Genomic DNA, 18918 nt, shown 5'->3' on the forward strand with positions numbered 1-18918 from the left:
GAAGATGAGAATATATAGTATTGGTGAGTGGAGATGGTCATTATATTATCGTACTTTATGTGGCGTGGGTAATAAAGTGGGGTATTGCAGTTGAATGAGAATGACTACTGAATTTATTTATTTTGCTATTTAGAGGACAGGATGACAGTATCATTAGTCTAGAGGATGAGAAGAATCTTCTGGGACGCTATTTTTTTCTTTTGAGGTGATTACACTCTTAATTTACTAGATCTTGGATAATATGGTGTGCACGAGGGTGACCCTATGTCCTTGGTGGCGCAATATACTTTCGTTTATATTCCTCTCAAAACACTGGTGTTTACTAGGTGTATCTTATTATTTCTACCTACTTTCGGATAGTATATTAATAACAATAATATACGGATATATATTTATTTGATGTTTATAATGCCCTGATGAAGTCATAGACCGTTATATCGAGTCAGACGAAACACGTGCTGGCTGTTAACTGACTGTATTGGAATTTGACACACCAATCAACAAAAGCTATAAAGAGGAATACTACAATCAAATATACAGTTGTGGACATTAATCTAGCATCTTGATTTTGAACACATTGAAGTTTCTGACCAGGATTGGAGGAATGATTACTGCTCATTTTGACTAAGTTACTTTTGGTCATAACAAGACTGTTATAAATTTGCTTTCTGTTAGTATTCTGTGATTACAGATTCTGTTGTTGATTGAACCTATACTTGGTCTACTCTAACTTAGATATTCGGAGCGCAGGTGAGATCCCCCATTGTATAACCCATTATCGGGAGAGGCCAGTGTGAGAGCTCATTGGAGATTTCATCAAAAACCGCTGGGTAGTCTGTATTGCTCCCATATATAGCGCATAGTGTAAATTTTTGGCCTGTTTGACATTGGCACTCAGTGATGGCCCATCAATCGAATGTATCAGTTTTAGAATGGTTAAAGTCATACCCGCTACCATTAGCCAAAATGGCGACCCCCGTACCCGGGTCCCTTGTGAAGTGGCACACACCAATCGGTGCCCTAATGTATTTAACAAATGGCTTTGAGATCCTTCTATGTGCGTCTCTTGGATGCATACTATGTTTGCCCCCCAATTTCGTAGACCGTTTGTCTTTTTTTGGGATCATTCATGCCCCTAAAGTGCATGTTCCTACTTTGTATTGGTACTAGCAGCCCGCCCCAGCGTTGCCTGGGGCAGAAGGGGGCTGGGGGCAGCATTTCAGGCTTGCCGTCCCTCGGCCCGGCACGTCCCTCCAGGTTCACTTACCTTACTCGCCGCTCTCGCTGGTCATTACCGCTTGTCCGCCGCTCCTCCCCGCCTGTCCACCGCTCCTCCCTGCGATCATGTCCTCTGCTCTTCCTGATGCTCCTGAACGCCACTCCTCCCCGCGCTCTCGATGTCATGACGCAGACGTCGCGGCCGCCGCTTCTTTCAGGGGACTACTTTGTTTTTAAAGTTAATTTACGTTTTATTTTATATAGCCTATGTCCATCTACAAACCCTGACAATTTCAAGGATGTATCGGGTGTGTGGATTGGCACTGTGGTTCCAGAGTTTACCTTGCCAAAAGGGTTGTGTTCTCTCTTTATAATAGTAGTATAGATTACTAACCTCTCCGTCACACCTGTTACCCCCTCCCTCCCCGAGATCGCCCGCCCCACTCCACCCTCCACCAATCTTGGAGGTTACCTGGCTGCAATGCCAGGGGTTTGACGTCCGTCCACCAATCCCTCTGTGAATCCACCAGACCCCCCCCACCCCCAATGTGTGTGTTGAGCCATGTAAACAGTTTTACAATTGTAGTGGCTGTGAGCAAAACCAGCTCGTGCTTAAAGTGTTTTAAAGACATTTTTCCATTAAGACTTATCAAAGGGGAGTTCCCCATTTCACATCTAGTCCCCCTGATAATACAGACCATCTCTTGGTGTACTTAGTAGAGTGAGAGAAAACACCGTAAAAAGTAAAAAAAGAAAAAAAACGTGGGTGCAGACATATGTTTAGGTTCCAAAGGGTATGATTTGGATGGAGGTCATCACATTGTTAACCATTTGATACATTTTTATGTTCTGCAATTTCCTCTAAATAGTTGTTTGGCCTGAATTTCAGAGATGAAACTATGTGTGGCCGCTTAAAAAATAACTTTGAGTCTGGCTGGGTTTTGTAAGTATACTGTAGCCCCTAGTTTCTGAAAAGGATCAAAAAGCTGTCTTAGTCTCCACATGCGCTCGACGGTAGCATGCGCAAAGTCTGGCCAGGTGAAGAAAGTTAAGCCTTCAAATGTTCTTTGGTTGTTAGATCTAGCCAGATCAAATAGTGCTTGCCGTAGTAAAAAGTTTCCAAAAAATACCAGCATGGCCTGGGGATGTTGTGCTGGCTGGACTCGTTTATTAGGGAACATCGGAAATTGGTGGGCTCTTTGAACCTTTGTCCCAATCCCAATCCTGCAACTCAGGAAAAGCCCCTTTGAGGAGTGAAATCATAAACTTCCTAGGGTCATCCTTTTCAACTCCCTTCCGGACCCCTAGAAATCTCAGATTGTTCCGTCTCTGCCGGTTTTCTTGCTCCTCCACCTTCCACATCAGATCCTTAACAGTTCCCTCATGTTCCTCACTTTGTTTCTTGAGCTTAGTGACATCTTCTTCGAGTTGCTCAGTTCTTACTTCCACTGAAGCGATGCGGTCCGCAATCTCGGCACAGGTCTTTCCTTCTGTCAGCCCGCTGTCGTTTCTTGGCCGCTAGTCGAGATCTCCAGCTATCTGCTTTAGCCTCAGCTTGGAAGCTCTTGATGGATTGTAAGACAATATTTGAAGCTGCTTCTTGATTGTGCTCTTGAAGCTCCTGGGAATAACTCATTTTAGTGTCTTCCGTGATAGTCTGATTGCCGCACAAGGATGACCTGGGGTTAGAGAGAACAGTTAGGGCAGTTTCCTCATAGTCCCACTTCAGGCCGTTATTACCTTCTCCATCAGAGGAGTCGGAGTCCCTTTTGCATTGGTCCCGGTGTTTTCTTTATGGGCCTTTTTGGAGATCTGCCTATGTTTCAGGGGGTCAGTGTTTGAACTGCTATACCAATTGGCTCCTTCCTCCCGCTTGAAGCTGAGATGCTGATCTCAGAAAACTCTGAATTGTCGGTCAGGGAGTAAAATTTATCCTGATTGTCAGGAATTTTCAGAATGTGGCTTTGAAGGTCCCGACAGCAGGATTGAGAATTATCAAATGTGTTCAAAGGTACAGATCGTGATGTTGGGTCAGTAGTTGTCTTCTCGGTGACTGCGTTGGGGCTCTCAGTTTCCCCAGTCAAACCCCCTTCAAGCTGCTGTAGAGAAGCCGGGCTGGCCATGGGTAAACCTTTGTCAGGGGGTATGATGTATCTGGGGCCTCATACAGCAAGAATTGTTGTATTTCACCCAGTTTTTTCATTCCGTCTTGCGCAAAAACTGCCTTGGGATCATCAGCACCGCTTCCCCTTGCAGCAGAGCCGATCACTGCCTTGCCAGTAGCGACAAATCTGGAGGTGATTAATGGCTGTGAGCTCCCATTGTCTTCAGTGAGGCGAGCTGCATTTTTTTAGAATTGTTGCTGATTTTGCCGTCTCACCTGTAGATTTTGGATCAGCTTGATCAGTTCTTTTCCCCTTTTCCCCCGAAGGGTTTGAGTTTTGTGCCCAGTGCATCAGTTTTTTTTTGTTTTGTCAAAATAGAAGCTATGTTCCCCTGGGAGGAAGTAGTGATACTTTTTACTTTGCCCCCTTGTGCCCCCTTACCAGTCATGCCGCCGAGTCCAGTTCTATAGAATAATAGTGCAATGAAAGTTCCGGTTGTTCCTGGTCCAGAAGCCCTTTTCCAGCGCTGCCTGTGGGGTCTGTCGATTTCTTCTGCGAGGCAGGGAATGACCGCAGCTCCTCCTCGCGTCTCTTCCCCAATCCGTAGCACGTCCGGTGGATCCTGGCAGAAAGCACGCAGGGCAGCGGTGATCCGCGATGCCAGAGATGCAAAGGCGTCCTTGCGGCAGAAAAAGCACTTTGTTCCACGTCTCCGGATAATGGTATGAGGGGCGATCAGGGCACCAAGGGGGTCCGTCAGGAGCAATCCTCAGTCCTTTGCAGAGATCAGGTTATTCATAGCCGAGCTCGCGTTACATAACAGCCGTGTTCTTGCCTCTCACACGGGGATGCCTGGTGGAGCTTCACATTGGAGAGGTCAGCCCGACGCCATCTTGCCTCCCCCGGCACATCGGAGGTTTTAGAGTTCCAAAGAGAGCTTTTATGTCCGAAAAAAAGAGCGCAAGCAGCAAACCTTTTAATAGAAATGATTATTTAGACATAGCTTGTGCCATGGGGAAATACATACAAAAATGTAAAGAGTTCCTCAAATATGATGAGATATAAGCTGCCTATTTTTTTTTATAGTTCTACTTGGCGAACGAGCTACGAAAGGTTAAAGTAATGCAGAGGGTAATACATCAATCTTTATAAGATTAAACAATGAAAATTGCCTTTTAGAAGTTTATTTAAATAATTTTAAAACGTTTTGAGGACTATTGGCCTAAATAAATTTGTATTGAATATTGAAATATTTACTTCTGCATAGTATACAATTTGCACTTGCATTTTGCTGAACCTACTGGATTGTATTTGTGACAGTTATGAACTACAGGGTTGGATGTTATTTTACTATTTTTATCTGCTCATTTTAACAAATGGTAAGTTGTCTATCTTACATACATTTATGGTTGTAAAAGACTGAATAACGTTTTTCTACTGACTGACTGACAAATATATCCCTTCAGATAACAGAGGGACAGTGAAAAAGCTTAAGTCTATATCAATTAATTTGAAGACCAGCTGTTCTGCATGTTTTCTTTTCAGAAAATGAATATCCCTTACTGAACTCTTTCTGGTTGCTCACGTGAAGACAGGGGTAGCAGGGTTAACCCCCAAGAGGTTGCAGAAAGCAAGCCAGTAGTCACTACTGCGACCCCCTAAACAGTGTCCATGACAAAGACTCTACAACCAGGCCCCCACAACATGCCTAAACCTCTACAAGAGCAACCACTTCAGACGCACCCTAAAGGCACTTCATTAGCTTCCCCGTTGATGCCAATATCAAATTCAAGGTCATCTGCACTGGCAATAGAATGTACTGGTGCAAAGATTATGAACAACTACAGAAACTGGTATCTAAGTGTGCAACCATCGTCAAGCTTTAAAAGAACATTGGAATGTTGGGAGCTCCATTGAAAACAATGCTTTGGGCTTCTAAAGGCCGGTAGAAGCACAAAGCTCCAACATTCCAAATTGGTTGTTCACAGTTGTTGCTGTGAACAAAGGCTTCACGGAGTTTGGGCTCCGTGAAGCTTTTCTTTTATTTGTTACACCATTCTTCCCTCTAGTATCAGAATTTTCTAATAGCCTTATAGCTGTACTATACCAGCATTAAAGTCCCACTCCCTTGATAAAAGCCCGAGTCGAAGCAAGACTTTAATGGCCGGTATAGCTGGCTATGGCGGGTTATAATGCTATATTCAAAGTCTTCCCACTTGATTAACCAACTAACCTTCAAGAAGATGAAGGCCAGTGATTAATACCTTGATTTCAAGGAATATCCACAACCATTGCAAGAGATCCAATCCAAATCACAAGCGGTTTTGGAAGGATCTGAAAACGTAACTATTTGAACTTACTTTCAATTGAACTCTAAGCAGGTAAAGAGGTAAAAAGACTGCTAAGGAAGAAGTCTTGATTATCTAATCGGACACTAACTCCGACGTCTGTCCTTCTTCCTATCATGCTATTCTGGTACTCTCCTCAAAGCTTTGAAAGAAACAAACAGCTACATATAGCACTGTACAAAACCTAATAAAATAAAGATGAGGGAATGTTTTGTTTGGATGAGAATTCTACCAGGATACAGCTCTAGTTTACATTAGGAGATGGGCTGAGCCTTCAGCTTGGGCCTTTAACAAGGGAGCAGGACTTTGATGCTGGTATAGCCCAGCTACGGAGGGCTATAAGGCTATTAGAACATTCCACCACTTGAGAGCAGAATGTTCTAACACATAAAAGAAAGACCTCTCAGAGCTAGAGAGGATTGAAATCCCCTCAGGCTCCATGAGGCCCTTGTTCACAGCAACTGCTCTAAACAAACATTGGAATGTTGGAGCTCTGTGCTTCTACTGACGATTAGAAGCCCAAAGCACTCCATTGTTTTCAATGGAGCTCCCAAAACTCCAATGTTCTAATAACATTTAGTGAGTGGTCTTTGTGAGCTAGCCTGGGGCGCAATCCTTTTGCGACCCACACTAAGATTTCAAAGTGTATTTCTTTGGGCATTTTTGCTTAATTTAGATCCTATACATTATCTGCAAAAGGTAGATGAGCTACTTTTGAGGAGGCCTTTAAAAAGGTCTATGGAAAACTTGAAAGCTTCATGACACTACGCAAACGAAAAATAAACTTTGCACACTCCTTAACTGAAATTCTAAGAAGATATACAGACTTACAGGTTTATGTAGAGTAGTGCTGTCAATATAGCAAAATATGGAATTAATATAGTTATGTGATAAATGTAATTTCTTGCTCATCATCTACATAGTATTTATTAATAGGCAATTACACTCAAGTCTCCCACAACCAAAATTTCCGGTAAGAAAATTTTAATTGCTTTTTACCTTCTTCTTCTTTTACATTCTTCGTATGGAAGTGTCAGAAAATATCTTCTGTTGAACACATCATTAAGAGGCCTAGGAAAATAATGGTGATTTAGTCATGTGATTTATATTAAAACACTAGAAAATTTATTTAAATGCTGTGTGCTGCTTACCTATAGTTATAGAGAAGAAAACCTTCAACAATCAGAATGTGAATGTCGTCTTTTGTGTTGAAAATATGTTGGCTGTTCTTACATTCTTGTGTTGAATTCAAATGATTTCTGGGTTGCTTTATCCAGGCATATATACTTGCCATCATTGCTTCCATATTAAGAGCATCAAGTACTGTGGAACAGAAATGATTCATTCTTAAAGCAGGTGTGAATGTTATTGCATATTAATTCCTTACTGTAGCTCTGCATACCATTTCTAACTAATGATTATCTAAAACAATTCTTATCCTACACAAAGAAGTGGCACCTCCTCCTATTAAGATTAAACACTAAGAGTTGGTGGTGTTAAAAAAGGCCTGGATCCAAAGGTATCTTTACATACCTAGGGCTTGTAGGTGGTGGATGTCACATATTAGGTCATGCGCAGGGCTATGTGGGGCCTGAATTATGGTTTTCACAGCTTACCATAACTGGGGAATTCCAGTGGGGTTTGGGTTTTGCATTGTAACCATAAAGTTACTACAAAGGTCACTTCAACTTTAATTTTTAAAGGGAATTTTTGAGCTTTTTTTTTAACGGTTTGTTATGACCAAAGGTGACCATAACTAACCTTGAACAGTTTTTCAGTTCACCTTTTCATACGACATTGTACGCCCACACCAGTTGCACATGGCCACGCAGGACATACAAATCCAATCCATCTGAACCTAACGAGATACATACAGCCTTAAGCCGTGCACAGCAGCCTTCGAGTGAAGGCCCTAGTCAACGATAAAGCCATATGCCCATTAAGGGCATATGGCCTTCAGCAGTGCACAGTGGGATTTGGGCATGGGGCTTGGCTTTCAGACAGTCCCTGCACCCAGAAATGAGCTCTTCCCAATCCAGATGCACACCACTTTACGCTTTGTGCTGCACAGTCCTCTATCCCACCCAAACTAGCTGCGCATTTCTGTCTCAGACTCAAGTTAGAACATCTGCCTACTCACTAGGAGTGGCCCAATGAAATACGTACTTCACAAACGTAGCTGCTTTTTTAATGGAATTCTTGATTCTCTGAATGTAATTCAAATGCATAAATCATTTTTATTTGCACCTCATATCATATTTCTTTGTTCTCAACCTTCAGTTTAGAGACTCTTAAAAGGGGGTACATGTGTCCTTTCACCAAAGAGTCTAACAAAGGGGCAATGGTCTTGACCACCTCAACACTAAATTAACAGTACTCCAAAAGATCTATGCACATTAATCCCTTTTTCCTTAAAGTTGATTTACGGTAGAAGGCCTTTACTAAATCTCAATAACTTGAAGTAAACATACTGTACTTTTGTTCGAAGTGTGCTTGAGTATATGGGAGAGTCATATAATGAAAAATAGATCACAAACAATACAGAACAGGGTGCATCATATTGCAAAGCCCAATCATTCATTCAACTTTTCAAAATTTGACAAAGATTATCTGTAAAGTAATTTATATCTGATTACTAATAGCTAAACTATACTAAGTTGTATATGTAACATGTTTAAACAAATAAACTGTTTGACAAACTGTACATGTTAACTTACATAACATTTTTAGGGGTTCAGGAAGTCTCCAACATGAATATATAATGTACAGGTTTAAAAGTTGCAGGATTCTTTGCTTATGGAGCAAAACAGCTCACTCTTTCTTTGTAAATCCGAAATAGACGCCCACATATGAACTGACAACATGAATAGGATGTGCCATTATTAGCAATATACATAATTGCCACCAAATTTGTGAAGTAAAATTATGCCTTTCATTGATAAGATAAAACACAAATTCACAAAATGAGTGAATTGTTCAACTAATTTAAAATATATATTAATTCAATCCAAACTTGTTCCCAATAAAAAATTCTGATATTTTACATATAAATCACTGTATATTAAACATAGTCATAAAAACACAAAAGTGACAATTCATATGACATCCTTCATCAATCTTTTTCTAGTCGCACTGCTTCAACAACTAGCTGAATCAACTACACTATTTGTGTGGTGCCAATACTCTGTAAATTAATTACAAACAGTAGTTTAGTTTGTAGGTTGATGGACTGATACCACATTTATCATCACTATACATTCTTTAACAACCTTCGTATGTTAGATCAACAGGTGTTAAACAATAAGACAAATTATTTGGTTGAACTCAGAAAAAAGGTCTTTTGGAAAGGCACTGTAAATAGCTTTATTTAATCTGGAGTAAACAATATTTTAATTCACTGAGATTAAATGTACTGCCACCATTTTATCAATTTAAATAATAAATACAGTCACAATCCTGTGCATGGTTTTAAAGTAATTTACCAAACTACTATTTTCAACCAAGCATATAAAAATCGGCGTTATTTTCAAGTCTGGGCTTGTCAGGAGTTGCGATGTTTCGATCCAAAATATTTTCAAAATCAACATGAATTCCCAGGTGGAAGTAACAGATTTATTGTGTCATTTGTATCTAAATATATTATTCAAATATATGTTCATCTGAATCCCAATTGAAGCCAAAATGTTACATTGATATATTATAAGTGAGCCCCAAAAATGTCTAATTCGGAAAAATATAATCTATTAGAACATTGGAATGTTGGGAGCTCAATTGAAAACAATGGAGTGCTCTGGGCTTATAATGGCTGGTATAAGCCTGGAGCTCCAACATTCCAATGTTTCTTTGTTCACAGCTCTGGCTGTGAACAAAGGCTTCAGGGAACCTGAGGGGATTCCAATCCCCTCACGCTCCCAAAAGGCTTTGGTTTTTTTGTTAGAACATTCTGTCTTCTAGTGACATAATGCTCTAATAGCCTTATAGCCCTTCGTAGATGGGCTATACCGCTATTAAAGTCCCTCTCCCTTGTTAAAGGCCTTCGCCTTCGGCTCGGGGCTTTTAACGCTGGAGAGGGCCTTTAATAGCCAGTATAGCCCTCTACGGCGGGCTATAAGGCTATAAGGCTACATTATATTTACTGCATCAAGAAGGTACCGAGGTCATGGACTTATATATTTATTTTTGCCTTGACTTAAAAGTTCTGAATAGGTTTGTAACAAAACAATGAGGAGGCAAATCTGGTCTCTCGTCAAATGCTTCATTCTGCTATAAAATGACGCAAGTTAAACATTAAAAGACAGTTATTATATTTTAGTACAGTGTTTTTTTCCCCTTTGTTGTGCTAGAAGGCTTTGGGAACTGGCATATTATGATTCAGAGGTCTACAGTACACACAATATCACCTTATAGCCCGCCGTAGAGGGCAATACCGGCTATTAAAGGCCCTCTCCAGTGTTAAAGGCCCCAAGCCGAAGGAGAGGGCCTTTAACAAGGGAGAGGGATTTTAATAGCGGTATAGCCCATCTACGAAGGGCTATGGGCCTATTAAAACATTCTGTCACTAGAGGACAGAATGTTTAACAAACAAAATAAAGCCTTTTGGGAGCGTGAGGGGCTTGGAATCCCCTCAGGTTCCCTGAAGCCTTTGTTCAAAGCCAGAGCTGTGAACAAAGAAACATTGGAATGTTGGAGCTCCAGGCTTATAGCAGCCATTATAAGCACAGAGCACTCCATTGTTTTCAATGGAGCTCCCAACATTCCAATGTTCTAATCTTCAATAAAGACAATCCGGAGCTGACTATGAACAGGATTTTAAAAAAACATTAAAAATAATATTCATGTTACCTGCAAAAGATTTCATAGATTGGCTGATAAAACCATCTCTGAAGAGTTACCTGTAGCATCCAGCAAGAGAATGCAAGGCAAAATTTGGGATAGAATTCCCAGATCCATATCCAGGTAGAAGCAATGCCACATCCCACGTCAGCAAGCAAGCAATTTTCTCTTTTAACAATATGCAATATGCGCAATTTAATATAGCCTTATAGCCCGCCGTAGAGGGCTATACCAGCTATTAAAGGCCCTCTCCAGCGTTAAAGGCCCCGAGCCAAAGGCGAGGGCCTTTAACAAGGGAGAGGGACTTTAATAGCGGTATAGCCCATCTACGAAGGGCTATAAGGCTATTAGAACATTCTGTCACTAGAGGACAGAATGTTCTAACAAAAAAAACAAAGCCTTTTGGGAGCGTGAGGGGATTAGAATCCCCTCAGGTTCCCTGAAGTCTTTGTTCAAAGCCAGAGCTGTGAACAAGGAAACATTGGAATGTTGGAGCTCCAGGCTTATACCAGCCATTATAAGCCCAGAGCACTCCATTGTTTCCAATGGAGCTCCCAACATTCCAATGTTCTAATTTTATTTAGGACAGCCATTATATAAGCTGGTTTAGAAGCTTCTGTATGAAGTAACTGTTTCAATAATATTCATTAATTGTAGTAAAATATATATTAATTGAACATTACAAACCAGAATATATTTGTAATTTACAACAAGGATACAATCATGTTGCAAGGAACTTTGGTTCCAACCCTTCTGAAACATTGATTTGCGGGGGGCGTAAAAAGCAGGACGCACAGGATGGGCACAAGCACACCGGACAGTAAGTTTACTAAAGCAGTGGAAACAAGGGGCCGGTATGATGTGGCATATGGTGCAAGAAGATGTCTGATGCACACACGTGGGCAAGGTAAAAGAAGTACAGAGGGCCAGGACTGGGAAGCATGGAAATGTGGAAGGTACAGGGCAAGGAGACAGAAGTGGAGGAGGCTGAGCCCTGGATGCTGAATTGTATGAAAATCAAGGCATGAGCTGTGTTCGGTACGGTGACAACGGGCAAGCAACCACAGGAAAAGCCTGAGCAGTGAAGTAAGGGAAGGGTCAGAGCACGGATGCTCTGGAGGACAACAGAGGCACAAAACAACACATTTAAGTGGTGCAAAGCACGGTGGGGCACGGGTCACACCTACAGGTGCACAGTCATGGATGCACAGAGCGCAAGGAGAGAGGGAAGCAGGGAGTTACAAGGCGCATAAAGGCCCCAGGGTTGCAGATGGAGAGGTAAGCATCTAAAGGCAGGATCATGGGGACAGAGGGTTTGTGTTGAATAAGAGGAACTTTTAGGTGTTACAGACTTTCGAGAGGTTAATGATTTTGATAAAACTGCGGAGTTTATTGCGATAAGTAAAACTCTGAGAGCGACAACAAGAAGGTAACTCTACCGTCCATATACATGTGTTAATTATAACAGCATATTCTACGAATAGTAACTTCTTTATAAACATGAGGCTCACTTTGCAGGATTTTTTTATACTGGCTATATCCCGTTTACACATTTAAAAGAATATGGGGTTTAGACTAGTACCTTGGAGGATACCTGTGTTATTTCACCTCTCTGTTTCTCCCATTATATGTTTCTTCTCAAGAAGGACATACCATCTGTGGCGCAGTGATGCCTCAGCCTGGCACTTGACGTCTGCACGGGCTGCGTTGATGTAATGATATGATGCACATACTGCTGCTACCTTTCATTCAAACAGTCAGAATGCTCGCATCTCATTTGGTCACTGCATGTACACCATTCTTGAAACAAGGCGTGATTAAATGAAGTAACCCTAGATATTTTTTAAGAGTTACTCTGGGACAAATGTCCCCACACTACTTTGACCAAATAATTACTGTAGGGTAATTAATCATTTCAGTACCTTCAGCCCGTTTCACTGTCAAAAGACAACTTGCCCACGGGGGGGGCGTGGCTTGGACGCAGATCGGGATGGCAGCGTGAGCTCGCAGCTCCGCGCGGAATCCCGCTAATTCTCCTGTTTTCGGTACCCTGGGCGACCCGGAGGCGACGCACCTGCCCTCTGAAGTGTAAGGGGACAGCCGGGCACGATCGGCGAGTCGCGGGGGAACTGCTGGCCCCGAGGAGATCGAGTTGAGGAGACGGCCGAGGTGTTGCTGAGAGTGAGAAGAAGATGGCGGCGATGAGGCCGGGTGGCCCCGGACTCCAGCTTTGAGCCGAGCTGTCGCCGACTGGCAGGAGATCCTGCAACCGATAGATCGGGGCACTAGGATCAACGGTGCTGTGCCCAAAGACCAGGGGACGTTGACCCGCCCCGCCCAGTCCTTGGGAACCCTCGCTGGCCGCCGTCCCGAGCTCTCTCCTTTCCACCTCAGGCTTCCGAGGGGGTCAGTTGAACAGGGCTCGCCAAGCTGGTCATTGCTCCTGAGGGCATCGGCGGCGACATTGGACACTGCCCGGTGCAGGGGAGCCGGCACTGAACCACGAGCGCAGACGCTAGACGGGCACTTGGGCCTGTGACGCGGCACCCTGGAATGGCGGCGATCGGAGGGCTGATGGCCGAGGACCGCGCTGAGGGGGACCCGGCGACATCAACTCGGATGGGCGAGATTCCTTTGCCGGAGTTGGACCAGGAGCAGCGTCTGAACCGACGGTTGGATGCCATACTAGATGCGATCACCTCGACCAAGGAGGCCCTGCACCAAGATATCGCCCAAGTGGCCTCGGGCCTGGGGCTACTACGAGCGGACCACGCGAAGCTGGCGGACAGGGTCAAGGACCATGACCAACTGTTGCTGGACCTGCAGCCGTCGGTGGTGACGGCGGAACACAGGATCACGGATATTTTGGCCCGGCTGGACTCGCTGGAACGACGGGCGGAGGATGCCGAAGGCCGCAATAGACGGAACAACGTGCGGGTCGTAGGCCTGCCGGAGCGGATTGAGGGGGGAGGATGCGGTGGCCTACATGGAGAACTGGTTCCGCACAGTGGTGGCGCCGGAGGGGCTCACTCCTTTCTTCACTCTGGAGCGAGCTCACCGGGTACCTGCTCGCCCGCCGGGGCTTGGCCGCCCCCCCCGACCGATGGTGGTGCGGCTCCTCCACTACAAGGACCGGGATCTCCTCATCCAGCGGGCTAGGATGTCGGGCCCATATGAGGTGGAGAACAGTAAGGTCACAATTTTCCCGGACTACACCCAAGCGGTCCAGAAGAACAGGGCATCATTCCTAGCGGTGAAGAATGAGCTCCGGGAGGAGGGCATCCAATATTCCCTGCTCTACCCGGCCAAGCTGCGGATCATACTGGATGGCACTACGCACTTTTTTCAGACTCCGGACGAAGTTTGGCAATGGCTGGAGTCGTACAGAGCGGGGACGGACAGGTCGCATAAAAGCAGGCGAGATCAGCCTAAGCCGCCCCGGATTAGGCAATCGCAGCGCATCAGGTCCCGCAACAGGCGCCAGCGGGAGAAGCGAGAGGCTCAAATGGAGGCGACGGCGGCCATTACGGGGTCGCAACAGACTAGTGAACTGGCAGAATCGGACTCAGGCGGGGAAGGCAGCAGGAAAGCTCGAAGGGGCCGATAGTGACCCCACAAACATCGGATGGAATATTTTGCGGTTGAGACTGTTTTGGGACTTGATCGAGACTTCATGGTAGGGTGATATCCTGTTGGTGAAGAGCGGGTTGCTGGGTATGGGGGCTGAGTGCCTAGTAGGGGATGAAGGTGCGGGACGCGGGCTCCGCTAGCTGGGATCGGCGGTAACTCACCCCCCTTGGGCCCTTAAGGCCTGCTGTGGTGGAGACCACAGGGTAAGAGTGTGGGAAGTTGATTCAAGGTTTGGATGGGGGCGGCCATTGGGTTCGTGTGCTCTGTCCTGGGGAGTGGGGTTTGGGGAGTTTTTCTGTTCTGGGTCTGTTCGGGGGGGGGGGGGGCAACTGCATTGGAGGGGTTATGGACCTTTAATATTTGAATCGGACTGTTCGATGTTGGAATGGGGACATTACCTAATTTGAAATGCCTGACGTGGAATGTCCGGGGGCTGCGTACTATGGTGAAACGTCACAAAGTTCATGCATACCTGGTGCGTAGGGGGGTTCAGATCGCTATGCTACAGGAGACTCATCTCACCAAAAAAGAGTGCGCTGCATTGCAAAAAAGATGGCGGGCCTGGTAATTGGCACCACTTATTCAGCGTATGCCAGGGGGGTGTTGATCTGGGTGAGGGCGGGGATACCCTTTCAAGTGCTGAATCAAGTGGTGGACCCTGATGGCCGGTTCGTGGCGGTGGAGGGGAGGTTGTATGGAAGAGATGTGGTTCTCTGCTGTGTGTATGCGCCGAACACTGATCAAGCTCGATACTTTGATGGCCTCTCGGGGTCCTTGGCCTCTTTCCTGGCGGGCCCGATAGTGTTGGGGGGAGACTTCAATTCGATCACGGATGTGGCTCTAGATAGGTCCCATCCCCCCCCCTGGTGGACTCCCCGGTACGCAGGTTGGCCTTGCACAGGAGGGACTGGCAGGACAGATGGGGGTTGCTGGATGTTTGGCGGGAGCAGCACAGAAACGCCAGGGATTACTCCTTTTACTCTGCCCTCCACGATCTGCATGTCAGGATAGATTCGGTGCTCTGTGGAGGGTCCCTAGCCCCCTTGATTTCTCATACGGAGTACCTGGCTAGGACCATCTCGGATCATAACCCCCTATTGGTGCACATTCAGTGGCAGCGGGAGCGCTCAGTGATACCAACATGGCGGCTTCGGCCGGAGACGCTAGAGGATTCTGTGTTCAGAGACGCGGTCCAGCAAGGCATTGATAGTTGTTTCGGTGTGAATGAGGGCACGGCTACGAGTAGGTCCACGGAATGGGATGCAATGAAAGTGGTGGTGAGAGGGGTGTGCCTGGGTAGGTTTTCGAATGCTCGCACGACTGTGTTGAATGCGCTCATGAAAGCGGAGGAGACTTTGAGGGACTTGGGGCGCCGCCGGCCAGCTAGGCCGGACTTACAGACCCAGTTATTGGAAGCGAAGGAAGTGGTTGCCACCGAGACAGAACGTTTGAGGTGTTACGACTACAGGCAGTATATCGTCAGAGCACATGCGGAACGGGACAAGGTGGGCACCCTCTTGGCCAGATTAGCTAACCCGGAACTTAGGGGCTGCCCGGTCCTCAGCATTAGTAATGCGCGGGGGGAGATGGTGCACTCCCAGGCAGCGGTGTTGGAATGTTTCAGGGTGTACTATGAGGGCTTATACCGGAGTCAGCTGGGAGTGGGGGTTCAGGACATTGCAGACTACCTGGGGGAGAGGCAGCTTCCGGTCCTGGACGAAGAGGACGCGAAGGAGCTGGGTGGCCCGATCACGCTCACTGAAGTACGGGTGGCCATTAAACATATGGCCCGTAATAAAACACCCGGGGTGGACGGATTGCCAATTGAATTTTACCAACAATATGTCGACAGCTTGGCTCCCATACTTCTGGTGGTGTATACGGAAGCTTTTAAGGCCGGGGGACTGCCTGGGTCCATGCGAGAGGCCTTGATTGTGCCGCTCTTAAAGCCTGGCAGGGATGCGGCGGATGTACGGTCCTATCGCCCGCTATCCATGTTGACGGTAGACTACAAGATTCTGAGCCGAATCCTAGCCACCAGACTGGCCCCACATATGACGGGTTTGGTGCACAGGGATCAGGCCGGGTTTATACCCACGAGGAGCACGGCGCTGAACATTCGCTGCTTGGTGGGAGTAATGGACGCCATCTTGGACGGGGAAGGAGCTCCGGCGGTCCTGTCCGTGGACATCGAGAAGGCTTTTGATAGTCTGGAATGGTCTTTTCTGGATGGAGTGTTAGAGAGGTTTGGCATGGGAGAGGGGTTCCGCCAGTGGACGAAGGTCCTATATGCCTCGGCGACAGAGAGGGTGCGCTTGGGCGGTCTGGTGTCGGCGGCGTACCCGGTGGGTAGGGGCACACGACAGGGGTGCTCCCTATCCCCCCTATTGTTTGCTCTGGCGATGGAACCTTTGGCGGTCCATGCGAGGTCGGGCGACAGGTACGCGGGGATAGCCAGCTGTGGGCAGCAGCATTATATATCGTTATATGCGGATGACCTGCTCCTGTACCTCGACAACACGGCGCGGGCCCTGGACGGAGCGATGGACCTGTTGTCGGAGTTTGGCCAGCTATCGGGCCTTAAGGTCAATTGGGCAAAGACTTGTGTGTTTCCGCTTAGAGCGGGATCGCCCAACCCTGGTGGCGATCTGGGTGTGGTCTGGGAGCCATCTTGTTTCACCTATCTAGGAGTCCGCATCTACCACGCGACTGCAGACCTATTGGAGGGCAACATTGGTCGATGTGTCCGGGCACTGAGGGGCAGCTTGTCCTTCTGGTCGACCCTCCCGCTGACGGTTCTGGGTAGGATCGCGCTTTTAAAAATGGTGGCGCTCCCCCGCTTTCTCTACTACTTCCGGACGTTGCCTGTCTGGATTCCTCAGGGGATCTTCAAAGACTTGAGGACAATGATCATTGGCTTCCTATGGGGGCATGGTCGCCGTAGAGTGGCGCGGAGTACGCTACTTCGCCCCAAGATAGAGAGGGGGAAAGCCGGCTGTGCCAGATTTTGAGCTGTATTATTTAGCGGCGCAGTTACAGGTCCTCACGCAGAACGTGGCTAGGGTGTTCAGGGGTCCGGAGGAGGACCGGAACCGGGGGATACCACGCCATGTGCTATCCTATATTATCATGCAACAGAGGCTCGAGTTGCGGGGCCTCACTATGGAGGAACGGACGCTCCGGCTGTGCTGGCAGAGGAGCCTTCGGAGAGCGAAGGCGACGCGGCCTTATGCACTGGAGATCCCGATCGGCTTGTTGACGGCCTTGCCGCATGGGGGAGATTGGTCCCCATTGCTGGACTGGGAGGAGGCGGGCCTACAGGTAGTGGGCGACCTATACATAGATGGGGCCTTAGCACCGTTCGATGCGCTCCGGGAACAGTTTGGGCTGCCCGACGGGGGGTTCCTTCTGCACGCGGCAGTGGTGGCTGCTATACAGAAGCACTGGAAAGGGGGGCTCATGGAACCGACAACGACTATGGCGTGCCAGTATGTGGTAATGGCGGCGGGTACGTTCAAAGCTGGGACATGCCTCCATACTAGGATGCTGAATGAGGGACTGGAACCGCTCCAGAGGCTCAAGACTAAATGGGAGGAGAGTGTGGGCTGGCCCATACCGGACACGGCATGGGGTCACATCTTGCGGCGCACGTGGAAAGGCACGAGAAATGCGTGCTTCCAGCAAGTGCATTTCTACGTGCTTCATAGGGCCTACTTAACCCCTGAGAAAATACAGCGGTACTTCCAGGTACCGGATGCTCGATGCCCACGGTGCTCGTCTCCGGGAGCAGACATGGACCATTTGTTCTGGGGGTGCTCGCACTTGGAGGCCTATTGGGCGGAGGTGGGCGACCTCCTAAACGAAGTGACTGACAGAGAGGTGGACTTCGATATGGCGGCATGCCTGTTGCTCTGGTTCCCGCACACCAAACACACCAAGGTGACGAGCAAATTTATTGATCTGGGTCTGATACTGGCGCAAAGGGAAATATCGTGGCATTGGAAGTCCAGGGGGGGACCCTCACTGCGTAGATGGAAGAATGAACTGCTGCGGTGGTCAGACTGCGAGAGTGTGCTCCGGATGAAGCAGGCTGTCAAGATTGGGAATGAGAAGGCTTTGGATGCGGCGCGTGCGTGGGAGTTAGTGGTGCAGGCCTTGCGTGACTCTTTGGTGGAGGATGAGGACGGTGGGAATTAGGCCAGCGGACACAACAGAATCATAATCCGCACTGTAGTGGATCCATCCAACACGTCGGAACGAGGCATACACCTTTAGCAGTTGCCAGGGGGGGGGGGGCTCGGGGGGGTTGGTTAATGGGAGTTTGGGGTGGGTCGGAAGCCGAATAGATGGTTGCCCAACAGGGCACCTTGAATCCAATAGGATGGTGGAGTACTGTGCGGAGTGTGGAATGGCTGGGGGGTGAGGCCAGGCATGATAGACCTACAGTGTTCGGGGCAGGACCCGACATGGGCGGTACCACCGATAACCACTGGGATGGCTGACGGAGTGTTGTTGAGGGTGGGGGGGTAAAAGCAGATACGTAAAACGATATATCAACCATGGTCCCTATGGGACGTGCACAGTGATGTTTTCCTATTGAGTGGAGTATTATGCCGCCCGGCCTCCGGGATGCGGGCTGAATGGCTGTGTACGATCTGTGTTCTACTATTGACCGGGGGGAGGTCACGAGTGCACTGGCTGACTATTTGTATTCTGTGGTTTCTAACTCTGCAATAAAAATATATTTAAAAAAAAAAAAAGACAACTTGCCCACAAACGCCTTC

At 47.1% G+C, this 18918-nt stretch overlaps 1 protein-coding gene across 2 annotated transcripts in view; it reads right to left on the reverse strand.

Annotated features, from left to right (window-relative positions):
• NMRK1 (nicotinamide riboside kinase 1) overlaps positions 1-18918 on the reverse strand; it is a 290257-nt gene that overhangs the window by 136259 nt on the left and 135080 nt on the right. For both annotated transcript variants that reach the window (XM_086961285.1, XM_086961286.1), the window contains exons 5-6: positions 6823-6994; positions 6671-6742 (exon numbers count right to left, since the gene is read on the reverse strand). In XM_086961285.1, the coding sequence (XP_086817411.1) occupies positions 6671-6742; positions 6823-6994 (244 nt within the window). The remainder of the gene's footprint in view (positions 1-6670; positions 6743-6822; positions 6995-18918) is intronic.

The sequence above is a fragment of the Lissotriton vulgaris genome, chromosome 3_1 (genome assembly GCF_964263255.1).
Source record: "Lissotriton vulgaris chromosome 3_1, aLisVul1.2, whole genome shotgun sequence".
In the NCBI taxonomy this organism is placed as follows: domain Eukaryota; kingdom Metazoa; phylum Chordata; class Amphibia; order Caudata; family Salamandridae; genus Lissotriton; species Lissotriton vulgaris.